At 40.8% G+C, this 15,491-nt stretch overlaps 1 protein-coding gene across 3 annotated transcripts in view; it reads right to left on the reverse strand.

Moving 5' to 3' along the window:
- Window positions 1-401: 401 nt before the first annotated feature.
- Window positions 402-15,491, reverse strand: part of SIK2 (salt inducible kinase 2) — a 64,965-nt gene continuing 49,875 nt past the window's right edge. For all 3 annotated transcript variants that reach the window (XM_062594741.1, XM_062594744.1, XM_062594740.1), the window contains 7 exons: window positions 12,850-13,014; window positions 9,120-9,348; window positions 8,128-8,412; window positions 7,794-7,957; window positions 6,761-6,874; window positions 5,996-6,087; window positions 402-4,391 (listed from right to left, as the gene is read on the reverse strand). In XM_062594741.1, coding sequence (XP_062450725.1) covers window positions 3,812-4,391; window positions 5,996-6,087; window positions 6,761-6,874; window positions 7,794-7,957; window positions 8,128-8,412; window positions 9,120-9,348; window positions 12,850-13,014 — 1,629 coding nt within the window. In that variant the 3' untranslated portion in view covers window positions 402-3,811. The remainder of the gene's footprint in view (window positions 4,392-5,995; window positions 6,088-6,760; window positions 6,875-7,793; window positions 7,958-8,127; window positions 8,413-9,119; window positions 9,349-12,849; window positions 13,015-15,491) is intronic.

The following is a 15,491-nucleotide window of genomic DNA, read 5'->3' on the forward strand; positions in this document are numbered from 1 at the left end:
GTATCCTAACTAATGTGGCACAATATCAAAATGGATAGTGGTTCAAAGCAATACCTCATTGAACGACGACAGTGCCTGTGCTGGAGGCATGTTCCTGAGAGCAGGACAGATTCCATGGGGTAGCAGGCATTAAAGAAATGCAGCTTTCTGTGAAGTTCTTAGAAAGCTTTCTCGCTTCACGTCTGCCTTCAAAAGTTGGTGGTATCAACTACCTCATGTTATGTGTTGAAATGATATGAAACAAACTTCAGCCTGCAGCGTACAGCCTTTGTGGTAGGAATGTTCATTTTCTGTTTGTGAATTTTAGCTTGGTGAGTCAGAAATAAAATAATGTGAAGGTAATAAATAAAGAGGTTGCTAAGAACAGAAAAGGTGCAGGGGCTGCTTTAGCTCACTAAGCATTTAAAAATGAAATGTACATATTCTTTATTTTGTAGTAATACATTGTAATTGCTTTACAGAGTCCAGCATTATCAGTTGCATGTAAAGACTACAGATGAACTGGAGCTCACAAAACTAGTGCATTTACTCCAAAGCAGACTAAACCTTCTAACTCCTTAAAAAAATACATTAACGTACCACACATACGCACGCATGTGCGTGCACACACACGCACACGCACACACACATATATTGCACTTTTCTCCATATGAAATTTTTACCCCATATACATCACACCAAAGTCTCTTCAAAGGAGCCTGTAATACAAGATTTAAAAAAGCTAATAATCACTCTACTAGTACACAGTGCTCTAGTGTTAGACATGACAGACTTGAACAGAAGAGCCACTTCAGAGTAACATGAATACAAAGAGATGTCCAATGGATACGCTGCTGTGCCACTAGAAGTAAGTCAGTCAGTCTTTTATTCTCGTAGGCTTAAAGGAAATTACATGAAATATTAAATAGGTTGTTGGTTGGGGGAATGGTCTAAACTATATTCCAGAACTCTAACTTCCCCCTTACCAGCACTGCAGAGCTCCAATCAGCTTACACCAGTAGGCACATCCTAAGAAATGAACTGTGAAACTCTAAGAGCAGAATTATTTTTATCTTTGAGTCATGAAATGTTCGGTAGCATAGTGTTGGATGGGGAGGGATATGATTGTAGTTAGAGCATAACTTAGCTCCCACTGCAGAACTGGGCCTGTCTCCTCAGGTGTTATGTGTCTCATTAGCAGTTTTCTCTTGTGCACTAGGTCTGATTTCATGTGTCCAAAAAGTGTTACTTTTATTATGCTGAGGGGCAGGGAAGATGGAATGAAAGGACAGGACTTTTTGTTGTCTCCTTTTCTCCTTTCCAGTAGTGAAATGTCTGGCTGTCACTCTTTTGCTGCGCTTTTCAGCGGTTTCCCTTCTCTTTAGTAGTCACTTACGGGGTCATATGGGTTTCTCTGTTCCATAGCTATTTATTCTTTCAGAAGAGGGTTTTACTGAGTGAATTCCCTCCAAAGTCAAACTTGTCTGTCTAACCGCTCAGTTGTTTGAAGTTTTCTAGCTGCCTCTGTCTTGCATCCAATAAAAAAGTGCATGGATATGTTCCCTCTTCTTTAAGCTTCCCGTTATTGATACCATGAGAATCATTGTGTTATCAGAGGTAGAAGCTGAGCCCTCATGAACCGAATCCAGCTGCACAACTGGGCCAGTATCAGAGCTTGGGTATGTATTGACAGGAATTACCTCTCCTAATTGCTCTCTAATTTTAGTATACCGGAAAAAAGGTGTCTTCTGTTGGTTGTTAAGTTCCTTCCTCCTTCAAGCAATCTACAGTGCAGTGACTAAGCTTCTAAAATTCCACATTTAAATGCAGTGTTATTGCTCTAAATGCTGGCTGATTATTCACCTCTGTGGTGAAGGAAAAGAGAGCAGCTTTGAGCACTTTTGTTTTTTCCTTTTTTTCCTCCTAGCTTAGTAGGATCTGTGATCTGACACACAGGAAAGAACAAATATATCGGAAATACTTTTCTTTTGCTACCTGTTCGACGTAGTGCTTTGCTGTAATATATATAATGCTGAGATGTTTGTGTATCAACAAACAACCAAATGACAGGGTGTCCCTGAATACTCAAATTCTGCAAGTTTGGTGGCTGCAACCTCTTTACTTGTAGTGTCAAAGATCTTAGCTCACAGATATCAGAGAAACTTTCCAGCCTGCAGTGGCATTTCTGTATGAGAGATCAGCACCATTTCTCCACCATTCTTTGTGCTTTAGTGAATCTGCGTTGTGCTTGATGTTCGCTTAGAGAAAGGCTGAACATTCCAGCTGTGAGCCTCATTTACAGGAAAGCAGACATTGCTCCACAATATTTAAAGACTGGAGACAAAACCCAAATTACAGACACCTGAACTTTCTCTGCGTTTCTAAACAATCCTCCTATGCCTAGCATTTCATGACTGAAAGGTCTGGAGACAAAAGTACTTGTTGAGTTTAGTTAATTTGTTGAAATGGTGAATACATCAACAGTTCTTGATGCTAAATATTGCTGTAATACTTTCAACGCTATATGTACATGAACAATCAAAGTACTAAGAAAGTTAAATATTATGTTCCACATGGTGGAACGTGTGCTCTGAAGGGACTTTGGCTGTAGCAAGGATTTAAATGGGGTATGGTTTACTTTCTTCAGGGAAAAAAAGCATATAATCTGATAAGGAACCAAAAAAGGCACAGCACTATCACTTCACAGGGTTTTTTTTAAGCTCATTGTTTTTATCCTTAAGTTCTAAAACCCTAAATAACTGTCCAAATATACAAAGCTCAATAAACCACCAGCAACGCATACTGTAAATTCAAAACATTTTTTTTTTTTAAAAAAGCAACAAAAGGACAGGTTGATCCTCTCCAGTGATCAGAGTTTCTCCAAGACAGAGCCCTCCACAAAGGGTTGCCTGCAAAAAGGGTGGATTTCAGAGGCCAAAGACCGACTTTTTTGATGTCACTGGCTGCAGTTCTTGACCTTCTCATGGTATGTCTTACCCTCTGTGTCTTTGTTAGCTAATCCTTCACCTCTTGGTATTCTGAGCCCCACTCGGAGGTCTCTACAAACCACTGTGGCACCCTGTATCAGTTCCAGGTATCTACTGGCTAGGTCAGTGTGTCACTTCGCAAAGATCCAGAAGCTTCTCTTAGTGGATGATGAAGAGTTCCTTGGCAGGCTTGGGAAATACTGTTTACTTGCTAACAGGAGGAACTGAAGGCTGCTCGAGATGCCTGGTGATCTCTGAGACTTACTGTACAGTAAGTAGTTCAAGATCAGTAGCTTACAATCAGCAATTTGATGCCAAAGTGCAACTTTCCTTTAAATCCACCTGACTCTACTGTTTCCAGAGTTCTACATTTGCCATCTGCACAGACCCAAATCTAGTCTGAATTTCAGTGAAAACTATTGCTTTTATTGCCAAGTAGTACAATGCAATATGCATTGTAATGCATATTGTAATAATTTCTCCTAGTATTAGATGAATGCTGCCAAAATGCCTAATTTTTTTTTGGAAGGGGCCATTTCCTTCCTTGTAAGATTCACTTTATTTTTGTCTGTCTCGTCTTTTTGTTTCCTTCCATGCAAACTGGTTCTTTGCTGAACCAAACTGCGCTGTCTGTTTCTCCAGCCCCCGCTGCCAGCAAGATGAGCTAGTGGCCGAACACTTTAAGCCATCCCCTGCTTTTTCCAGTCAGGTGGATTTTTAGATCCCCTGTTTAATTCAAAGGTTGGAAAATTACCATGAATGTTAGGATTGGAACAAAACCAAAATTCACATGCTTCTCCTTTGTTTGTCTTGTCTTCTGCTCTCATGTTAGCCACCCCGCAGTTTTAATTCACTAGGACATAGCCACTGTGCTGGGGATCTACAGTCTCCATCATTTCACAGTCAAAGAGTCCAGGCAATTCTGAGAGGGTTAATGCATCGTAGTTTGACTGAGACTCATGAGATGCTGGGCTGCTCTCGCTGTCAGGCAATGCTACGCTGCTCTGTTGTGCTGGGTCCATGGAATACTGGCACTGGTTTGGGTAGTCTGGCTCAGAAGAGGTGACAACAGGCAAGTCACAAGTCTGATAGGAGTACTGTAAGGACTGTGGTGGCTGCTGCACCTGAACTGGTGATGGCAACCGTGATGAGCTGGTGATCTGGGAGGGTGGCAGTGGCTCGAGCTGTACCTTCTGGTAATGACTGAGGAAGGGGTCGTATTGCATTTGTTCCGAGGAAGGCTCCATCACAGGGCTTAGAGGCTGATTCAAGCTGAATTGCGTTGATTGCTGCTGCTGCTGCTCCTCCTGGCACGACAGCGGCAGTTGACTTGACCTTGGGTACGAGTTCTCAGCTATTTGCATCTGGTTAAAATAGGCTTGCAGCTGGGACTGCTTCTGGAGAAAGAGTCGCTTCTGATGCAGTCTGAATCAAGAACATAAACAGCAATTATGTTCTTTTTATTTTATTTTTTTTTCATTTTTTTAAGTGTTAAGGCAGAAGCATGAGTGCTGCATGCCAGTCGGGCCAGATTTTTAATGTTCCAGAGACCTCTTGTTTACTTATTAAAACTAGCACCAAACCAGCATATTTGTCTTTCAGCAAATGTGCAGAGGCAGAGTTTGAAGGCCTCTTTTTGATAATACCTTTTTAATGGACTAGTGAACTTTTCCTGTGCAATTAAGTTAACCCTGTGCACAGCTTCATTTGGTTTACCATGCATAAGATCCACTGACTTTGTATTTTAAGCCTGCTATTCACTGCTGTGTATAACCCAGGAATTAAGGACTTCAGTATCTTTGGCTACCAACAGAAATGAACAAAGTCTTCTTCCTCCCATATTGCTTTTCTCTGAACTGCACTTCTCCTTTTGAGCTTTTATGAAACTCTGTTTTTGACATTTTACAAACAGGAAGAATTTGCAACACAATGCCAGGTTACATAGCTACCTTTGACAAATTCCTGCGATACAACAAAGGGGAGGTCTCCAGCCAGCCAATTCCCAGGGCATGCAGAAATAGGAAACCTACTACTGACGCATACCTCCAGCACTCAGAAAAGGAATCTGCTGCTTCCCTGCTTACATACTAAGGTATCTTATTTCTCTACAGACACCTTGGTTTTTTTGAAGTCAAGAAGCTGCTCTGAGCTGAGGTTTTGATTAGAATTAATCAACTGTGCAGTAAGCAGGAGTGGCCATAAACTAAAAAAGTAATTCCAAATTGCATGCTTTCTTGAAATGAAGTAGTATTTTCATATTTTCATTATTCTGTTCTATTGGCATGTAGCTGGGTTATTTTGAAATTTCTCGCTGATCCTTTTGTAAAACTCAGGGGGCAGTAGATTACCTTTAGTAGCTAACTTGCTTGTTTTATAATTACCAAATGATGAACTTGGTCTTGCAGCCTTTTAGCTTAGCAATTAAAATTACAGTAAAGAAAAATAACCGAAGATTTAAAGCGTCCTTTTGTAATTCTCTGTATCAGAGCAGTCAGGATCTTTCAGAGGAGCATCACTTCTAGACTGACAGATCCTTTAATGACCAGAAATACTTGACTTTTTGTTTTCTTTACAGTAAAGTTATTGGGTCATGGGAATGAGACAGGAAATACCTAAATGACTGCGGGGCTTGCAAGCAGGGAGGAGGACATGATCCGTGTTCTGACTTACGACAAATACTGAAATATATAATTCAGAAACAGGGTGGGGGAGTGAGTACAATGCTATAAGCAGTAGGGTAGTTTCCTCCAATGCTTCTATGTGCCCATTACTACTAAATGAAGCATGCAGGCATTTGCAGTCTACATGCGCCCTGGCAGTGCTGGCTGATAAAGAGCTCAGGGCACAACAATTTGTAAACACATGGCATGATTGTTGTCCATCCTTTAAAAGTACTATGTCCTTAGAGATTTTAAAAGGAAGTTTTCCCTCTCAAATAATTCCTAAAAAGACAAAGATTGTTCTAGTTCTTTCATTACTCTTGGGAGCAAGAAAAAATAATTTATCTGCCTGTTTTGATAGCTTCTCACCTGTGCTCCTGTAACTGCTGTTCCAGACTCCGGGGTAGTTCTTTGCAGTACAGCTGGCAAGTATTCTGAACTTTTGATAGCAGAGTGGGTTTCTGCAAGAAAACCAGAAGTTCTGTTTTAATTGTAGTGGTTTTAATGTATCAGACCAGAAAGCAAGTGAACTTCCACAAAAGATTGTCTACCCTTATAACAGTTTAAGTGCCCACCTCCATTTTCAGAAGCTGAAAATGCTACTATCCAAAACCACAATCACTACTGCTTATTGGCTTCAACTCTTAGATAGAGTATCTCTGCATGATAGCTTGCATCATCAAAATCTGTACAAAGATTTCCTCCCAAGTGAATGAGAAGATGCAAGCTCATTTTTTAAAATGAGGCCATATGAAAATCGATTTAAAAAAAGTAAGTATGAGGGGTGGACAGTAAACCCCAGGGGGGTCAGAAGTGTAGGGCAGGTGCTTCTGAGCTTCTGATGTGCCCCCTTTATGGGGTGCAACACAAGTGATAAGTATTCACTAGCAGTTACTTAAAATTGCTTTAATAACCCTGCGCAGTAACAGGCTGGGGAAGAAAACAGCAATGTATTATGCTTTTCACATAGGCATGGTTAGTGTCTGATGAAAGAAAATACAGTATAATTTCAATTTCAGCTGTTTTCTGCTAATTTACCTTTTGACCAAGGAACATAACAAGATCCAAAAGGCCAGTCTGCTGTGTAGTAACTGTGCCTGGGGAGTAACTGGTCAGGGGAGGGAGGCATAGTACCTGGAGCCTATGTTGCAAGTACTGTGGTTCCAAGCTCTGCCGTCTGGTTAACAATGGGGGATGTGCACCGTTAGGGAATGCAGATGTAGCCTCCTGCTGCTGAGATGCTTCTTCCTGCGCAGAAGAGCGGAAAAAGTTTAATCCCCAGAAAGTCTTACTTTTCTGCTTTAACCCTTCACATATTTCCACTGATGGGGGTTCCACAGTTACCATGTGGACTGGGTCTCTGGTGTCACTCACCACTTCCACTACACGGTTAGGAGTCTAAACTATAAAGCTTGGAACTCCGTGCTGTGAAAGGCCTAGGGTTTACATCTCTAACTGGAATGAGACACGGAATACGCCTCTGACTGGCCAAACTCTGACTCTGCTTTAGTGCAGCCCTCCCATCACAGCTTCAAAACTGAAGGCTAAAACCTCTCAACAGCAGCCAAGAGGATACGCACAGAGCAGGCATCTCGGCTGTCAGCTCGGAGGTCTTCCAGCAGTTAGAAACTAAGGGAGCTGGAGCTTTACAGACAGCAGGCTTCATCTGGAACATCAGACACTTGCATTGCCTGCATATTTCTTACCTGCTTTATTCCTAAACTCTAAGAAAAACTTACTGTTCATGTTTCCTGTGATCACTTCCATTTCAAACAAGTAATTAGAGGAATTGGTAGAAGTTTCATTAATGCAGTGAAAGGCTAAATAGCTAACTGCTGTATTATCACTCTACTATTGCACTTCTTGCTATATGACAGTTATATCAGACCAGCTCCACCACTGAAAGATGTTAGTCTAAAATACCCTTCAGACTAAAAGTAGGCAAAAATTGTGAGATTTAAAAAGATAATTAGGCTGTCTCACTGACACTGTAACGATGCTAAGGGCTAATCTGGAAATTCCGTCCTCTCTTTGCAGGAGACAGAGTAGAAGGGAGTTTTATCTGTAAATTAGCTTTTCTCAGCTCCTGCATCCCTTATTCTCGCCTTATCTGACCCAAAGCACTAGTTCCTCCCACATGGAGCTTGTTTATTTCTGGTTTAAGTACCTGAGGGGGACTATTAACGAGGTCCTGCAACTGGGTGGCAGCTGATGTCAAGCTAGGCTCCTCTTCTGATCCCATCTGTTCATACAGCAACTGGACTTTGTTCAGCTCCAGGATTCCTTTGGTTCGTGCCAGATTCTGAAGGTGCTGTCTAAATGCTACAATTCCTGGAGAAAGAGTCAAGCAAAACTCTTGTCAGAAAATCAGTTAATTCATTTCTCGTTAGCACAGCAATTTAAGATCAGCTGAGTCACAACCCCACCTTGACTGTTCTGTGCATAAAGTACATTTAGTACCGTGTCTAGGTATAATATGTCATGACAAGAATTATAAGTACCTTGTGTGAGGGATGTGTCAGAAGCTCTACGCCCCTCTCGGAAACTGACAGGGGAACGGTTGTGGTTCTCTCGTTTTTGGGAGGTGAGGGCCTGCATGGCTGGATTGGCAGGTCTCAGGCCTATGAAAGGTGGTGTCATTCTGGGTGCTGGTTGGTTAGTTAGCACCATTTCTTTCAAGGAAGGTGCATCTTCCAGAAAGTTAATATCTCTCTGAAGGGATCCCATCTCATACTCGGAATCAATGCTGCCCAGAGATGAGTTTTCATCCAATGAGTAGACTTTTCCTTTGACAAAAAACAAAAGCCAGAATAAAAGCAAAGTGCAGCAGTAATTTAGCAAAGCAAAGGAAGTGCCATAGGCTTAAGCTATTCCTGCCAACAATGTCTCCAGTGATTATTTGAGAGGAAATGAAACAAAAAGCAAGTTTCAGAAACAAAGTAATTGTAATTTAACACTTGCAATGCTGGAATGGTAATTAGCTACTGGTTTTTATACTAGATGAAGTGTAAGACGCTATGCATGTAATGTTCACTAGCTTGTTTGGAGAGCATTCAGTGCTTTTTGGGGAGGAGACTGATAAAGTCTATGACCTAAGCCAAAAGGTTGGTCATCTTGATAGTTCTGGAATAGCAAAATATAGAGGTTTGTGTTTCACCTTGCCCTCCTCCCCCAGCACCTCTTTAGGGGATGAAGTATTGGGGTGCACTTAATTATGCCGATAAGAACAGACCAATTTGCCAGACTTTGCACGTTGCCATTGGATTAGTTCAGGTTGTACAAGACCAGTCATCTGTGAATTTGCTGCTTTAGTTTATACTGTCTGTACAGCAAAGTTAAGGGAGCAGTGGATTAGACTTTATAGCAAATGCCAAGAAATGAGAACAAGACACTCTTGTGCTATTCCTTGCTTTTAAAATTGAGTGTTTTTCTTCCTTAAGTGAGTGTTGAGAGCAGGAACTGGGCTCTGAGATGCCTCTGCTAACTTCTGTACCTGTGCCTGGGACAATCACCAGCTGGTTGGTAACTTCTGCCAGTGTGTGACGTCTCTTCCCGCAGCGAGTTGCTTGGAGGGCTGCAAATGCCTGTGCAGGGTCATCTTCTGACTCGCCTTCTGTCTCTATTCCTTCATCAATAGAAGTTTCCATCATGCTGGTAGGCAGTGACTGGCATCCTTTCCTAATCACCACAGGAGGTACAGGATCTAGCAGGCAACCATTTACCTAAATGCCACAAGGAGAAGACAGACAGCTTTCAGTTACTGGCACACAGCACTTCCCCAGAGTGTGAGAAATCTTTGCTTGTTGTACAGACTGAGGCAACCTGGATTCTTCAAATGTGTGAACCTCCCAATAATCTACTGAGTTAAGTACGACTTGTTAAGAACTGTAAATGACAATCAAATCCCTCTAGGTGAAATTACCACTGATAAGTGATCAAGTCCCTAAATCTGAATACTCTTATTTCCACAGTATTGTGTTCTCCAAAGGTGGGTTTTTTGGGGGGGGTGGGGTGAGGGGTCATTAAAAACTTGCCATCTTAGTCACAAATATAAATATTTATGGCATGTACAATATGACTGTTCCTCTTTACTACACTTACCATGTTTATCACACTCAACTAAGCAATATGAAAAAATAATCCTGTCATCTTTAATTCTTCAGTGTTCTTACAGAGCTGCAGAGACATGTTTCACAACAGCACAATAAATACCCCTTTCCAGCAAATCCACATGATTTATACTGCTTATTTGCTAGCCTAGAGAGGCTGTGGAATCCCCATCCTTGCAGACTTTCACAGCTCAACTCAGTAAGGCTCTGTGCAACCACATCTAGCTTTGACGTTAGCCCTGCTTTTGGCAGGTGGCTGCACTGTACCCTTCCAGGCTGAGTATTTCTAGGAGTCTGTATTTATCTTTGTTCAATCCTTCTACTACCAGTCATGTTGTCCTGAATCTTGCTGGGCCTTAACTACTTCTCCATATGCAACTAAATGGCTTTGGTGGATCATGGCCTGCATGTCATACAGTACTAGGAAAGGTTGGGGATGGTGTAGGTTATGTTTTCAGCCCTATAATACCTTAGAAGCTCTAACAGTTTCCTGTTGCCATATGGACAAGTATTACTCACTCTGACCATTTTGGTAGGATGAGGTTGGGTAAAATACAGGGAAAAAAAACATAGTTTTACTGTAAGGTTTTGTGTTAGACAAATGAGTTGATCAAGTTTCTTGCCATGTGGTTAGGTATTGGTTGAACATTTTTAAGTCAGCCAGCCCCTGAGCATTACATATGCATCAATACAGTAATTAAGCAACTGTAATCCAGAAGACAGTCCCATAGACTTAGTAATTTATGAGAACTGACGTTAGCCTAACTGGATGGAAGTAAAAAGAAACCACCTCTGCAGCATTTCACGTTCAAAATGAACTTTTTCCTGTTCTGTACTAATGTATGTAGATGGAACACAGCCTTTCATCACCTCTGTGGCTGCTGGAGGCTAAGACAGGATTTCTAGGGATATGCTTTAAAAGTATGTGAGAAGTTTTGGTAAAGAAGAAAATGGTACTTTATAATCACAGAACAGACTTTATAGTCACATACGGGTAAAAAGTCTGCTCTAAAGTGTTGCAGTTTGCTCAGAAATAAAACAGGAGGTGTGGCAACAGGTATTTAACAAACCTGTCTAAGGAGCCAGGATAAGAGATAGTGAGATCTCCACTGGAAAACCTGACATGGCTGTTAGTTTCAGTTAGCCACTGAAATATTCCGAAGGCAACTGTGATTTGAGACCTCACAGTAATAACCATTTGCTGATTTACTCACCCAAACTGCACCTAGAAAAGCAAAAAACTCAAAAGGGGGCGGGAGTGCAAAATAAAGTTTGTAATGTTAAGTTCTAAATTTCTCTTAATTGCTTTTTGCTTTCCAGTTGTAAAGGACCACACAAGGAGTTACTTAAAAAAAAATGATGAGAAATGGGGCCACACTCAGTGTCAGTAACTAACCAGTAAGTGAGGTATATAACCTTCAAAATGGCAAGCAAGAAATCAATCTCCTGGCTAGCAGCAGGCAAACTACAACATGCTAAAATTGAAGTCGTAATGGTTTCATATGAGAGAGAATAACAAGATTTTATGTGAATAATTTGCTTCATAGATGTGATTCTTTAGGCAATTTCCCCTTCCTCATAAAAGCTCCTGTGTTTTATTCAAAACGCCAGCTCCTCTGTATTTGACTTACTGCTTGCTATCAGGCGAAGTATTGTCACAGACAACAAAGTTGGATGGCAAACCATATCAGGCTGAACTCCTTTCAGAGTTAAGCTGTAATCATACATTTGTAAGGCTGTGGAGCTGTCACATCCTATTAGCTGAGTTAAGTCTGTTAGCTGTGGAGGTGTGGCAAGACTACACAAAGTCTTTGTCTGATTACAGGAAACAAAACTCATTAGATGGGACTGCAATTTTAGATGGTCTCCAGGTAAGATTTTACAGGCATTCCTAGTTACAGAAATGGCCTTTCTGAGATCAGCTACATCTCATTTGAGATGCAGGAGTTCTAATATTTTCTGGCAGCCTGGAGGTCTTACAGGCTATTTACCATTCAACTAAAAATTAATAAAAAAGTTATTTTTTTTAGTTGGCTTACTGTGAAATTGGTGGAGATAAGCACTTTAAGTGTATGGTATTTTAATAGCTTTAGCTGGCAATAAAAGCTTATGGTTAAGGATTCATTATACTTTCTTGTTCTCATTTGTCTGAAATTTTTTGGATGAGTACCTGGCTAAGTAGGTTACTCTAGATTTTAGCATAAAGGGCATCCTTGGGAATTCAGAGATGAATCTAATCCTTAAAATCAAGTTTTTAAGGATTAAAAGAATAGGAATACAAAAAAAGATGTAAAGACACTATCGGTATATATATTAATTTCTGGTAGCAGAAGCTATACATGAGTAGTAGTCTTCAGGCCTTTTAAAAATATATTTGAGAAGAAGGAGAGAAAAAAACCCTTCAGTAGGTTGATTTTCTTTTATAAATGAAAGTGTGGAATGATTGGAATTTAAGCAAAGAACCATGAGAGGCAGATTAACAATCAGAAAAAAAAAGCACAGCTGTCAAAAGTTATGTGCAATAGAGAAGGTAGAAAAGGGAATGTGGAATACCTAAGAGTCTCACGTTCAAAGAATATTTAAATCTGGGGAAACAGGTACACTGTGTTTTGTCCAGCTAGTCCAAGAAGTGTTCAGATCATGTGTTTAAACTAGCAGTCTTTGCCTCTGAGTTGCCATCTATCCTGAGACCTTGCTCAGGAACAAGAGCCTGCAGTAGGTCAGAATTTTGCAGACAGCATATGTTTAAGGGAAGTACTTGGAGACAGAATGAGAATATTGGGCCTTAAAAGAAAAGGCTACTGAAAATAGACAGAAGAATTCAGGTTTTCTAGCTCAGCTACCTGCACGTGTCTAAATACACGAGGCATGAACCAATGATGTCTGTGAAGTGACATTACTTTAGATTAGCAAAGACTCTGGCCCCAACTCTCTAGCGCTTTGTGCTAGGTTGCTGTACTAACCTAGCAGCAAAGGAACCAATCTCCCGTTAATTCCTGAAAAGCTACATGTTCTATGCTAGCAGTGCTTTTGCTAGGCAGGAACTTAAATGGCAACTATCATTGTTAGTCGTACTGAAATTTGACAAAATAGTAGGCCAACTGTAAGCCATACCTTTGGTGTCTCAACTCTTTCTTCTTCCATAAATGCTGTCTCTGCCTGGCAGCTGGATGGAGGGAATGAAAAGGCTTCTGCACCTGAAGCTGGAGGCAGACCTGGAGACCGCAGCAGCCTTGCATTTTGTGAACATAAGTTCACTGCGGGCACCACAGCTTGTGCCTGAAAGAGATTAAAGAACTCCAAAAACTAAACAGGTTTAGGTAGAAAATAAGGAACAATAAAACAACATACAGAGTCACAAATTAAAAATAAACAGTACTCAGTCCATTTGCACAGCAGAAGTCTTAAGATTTTTTTCCTCATTCTTAATGCATTGCATTCTTAGTCTTTAGAGTTAAAAATATTAAAAAAAAAAAAAAAAAAAAAAAAAAGGAAAGAAAAAGAAAGCACGTCTTAAGTCTTCCTAACTACTTATTGAAGCTGAGCACTTAGTAACAGCAGAGAGAAGCAAAGAAAGTGTTTGGGACCCTTCAGCTCCTCTCCAACTTTTGACCTGCTACAGTTCCTCTCTCCATATAGTGCAGAAGCCTTAATATTACAGTGAGGCATAGGGCTGGTTCACATGATCTTCTTAACATGCACTGACTCCTATAGAACAAACTATGAGAAAGAATAGAGCAGGCTAGCTGTGAAATAAAACAGTCCAATAGAGAACACTGCTGAAGAGAAAGGAGTGCCTCAGTGAAGACAGCCATGGCAAAACTAGGAAAATTAAGATTGACAATCATGTGAAAACTATTCTTTTCCTGAAATGCAGGATCCATACAACTTGTCTGTCCAACAGAAAACAAGGAACATTACACAGGAGACTGTGGTGCCACCATGTGTGAAAATGAATTATCTTGTTACTCAAGAGAGTTCAGTCCTGAGCCAAAAGCAGGTAATGTGGCTAGAAAGTGCGAGGAAGTTGAGAATTTAGTTCATGGAAGAACCACCTTCTGTGAGGTTCTGGTCTTCCTCCTTGCTCATCTGTTTCCACGTATAATACGTCTCCTGTAATTAACGATCTGCTTTGGAATACTGTCTCTTTCTCTCACTACAAATACTACCAAAAAAAAAAAAAAAAAAAGATTTTAATCTTTTTCAGCCATATTGTTCCTAGCCTTATGTTTATAAAGCTGATGCAGTTTGGCTTTCATTTCAACAGAATCCAAAACCAAGCAGAATCTTGCCTCAAGCAAAAATGCAGCAGCATGGTTTTGTTCTCTCCTGGAAGCAGAGTAACAAAAGAATTCTGACAGCATCTGGACACTTGTTATATACCACAGTCATACGGTACCTAGAAGGCTGTAAACTTGAGGGAGTATTTGCTTGAGACCATTATAGCCTGAGTCGTCTTAGGCCAAGTCTTTTATGTTTCCAGTTAGGTGTTAACAGAGATCAAAAGCTGTACAATGTGTGTGCATCTCAGTGAAACAGAAGAACGTGTAAAAAATCTGAGAATTACTGGAGTAAGACATGCTGAACTGTACGTGACTTTTTTTTGTGAAGGAAGTTACCAGGGAAGAAACAGAATAGTCTTAGAGCCTGTACTGAATCAAGTCAGTATAATTACTGAGTAGACAGTCTTCTGCAGTGGACAGGCTGGCACCAGATCTAGGGAGCACCCTAAATTACTCCTGATAAAATACACGTGACTTCTTTAAGACCTAAATCAATTACTTAGTCGTCACATTGGCTCGTGATCTATGTCTGGTCTACAGAGGCTTTCCAGCTGTGCCGTGAACCTTCTGTGAAATCAGATTCTTGCTGGGTCACAGGAGGAAAAAGGGGTTTCCAGTCTTAGCAGAGATGACATTACTTAGAAACGAAGTCTTGGGCCACCAAGAATCTAATGGCAATGATATGAGTATCTAGTACTTAGATCTCATAATGAATGGGCAAATTAACCTGACAGATCAATCCTAATATTCTCTCTTTAATATCCCTTTACTGTTCTTTGCCATGTGCCATTTGAAGGGAGATAGAGGGCATATCTGCAGAACAGCAGAGTAGAAAGTAATTTTATATTCAGCAGGTCCCTTTAGAGTGCATGTGTTCAAGAACAGTGTAACGCCTGCATGTGCTTAACCCCCATGCTAGCACAGCTCCCCATAAATTCAGCAGTTTCTTTGCTGATCACATTTGAAATAGTCCAAGTGTTGCACAGTCTCCAAGCCAGAAAACTTCTGTTTCACCAACACTTTACCCAGTGACTTCCCAGCCAAAGGTTACAATTTCTCAAAAATGGAAGTGTTCTACTGAGAAGCCCAGGAAAACCATTTTTCCTTTAACTGTATTTTCACGTTAACTTATCCCAAAAAGACAGACCAGGAATGCTAAGCATGAAACAAAAAGTAGAGAGGAAACAAGCCAGGAGTAAGGCTGAACCACCCAGCTACCCATTAAAGCCATTGTTTGCATTTGGGGCTTCAGAACGCAGTCAACTTCCTTTCCTTATTTAAAGTTTATCCAGTACCCTACAGTAACAAACACCATTTTTGGATGGAGGGCGGGGAGAGAAGGGACCGGGTGTGCCCGGAGTCATGGTAGGATGCGTGCTAGACAGCTGGTTTGTCATCATATGGTTCTGACAGAAGACAAATACGAGCCTTTCCAAAATGATACCAGAAGTCAGAAAATAGCAACAGATTCTA

The sequence above is a fragment of the Rhea pennata genome, chromosome 24 (assembly GCF_028389875.1).
Source record: "Rhea pennata isolate bPtePen1 chromosome 24, bPtePen1.pri, whole genome shotgun sequence".
NCBI lineage: Eukaryota > Metazoa > Chordata > Aves > Rheiformes > Rheidae > Rhea > Rhea pennata.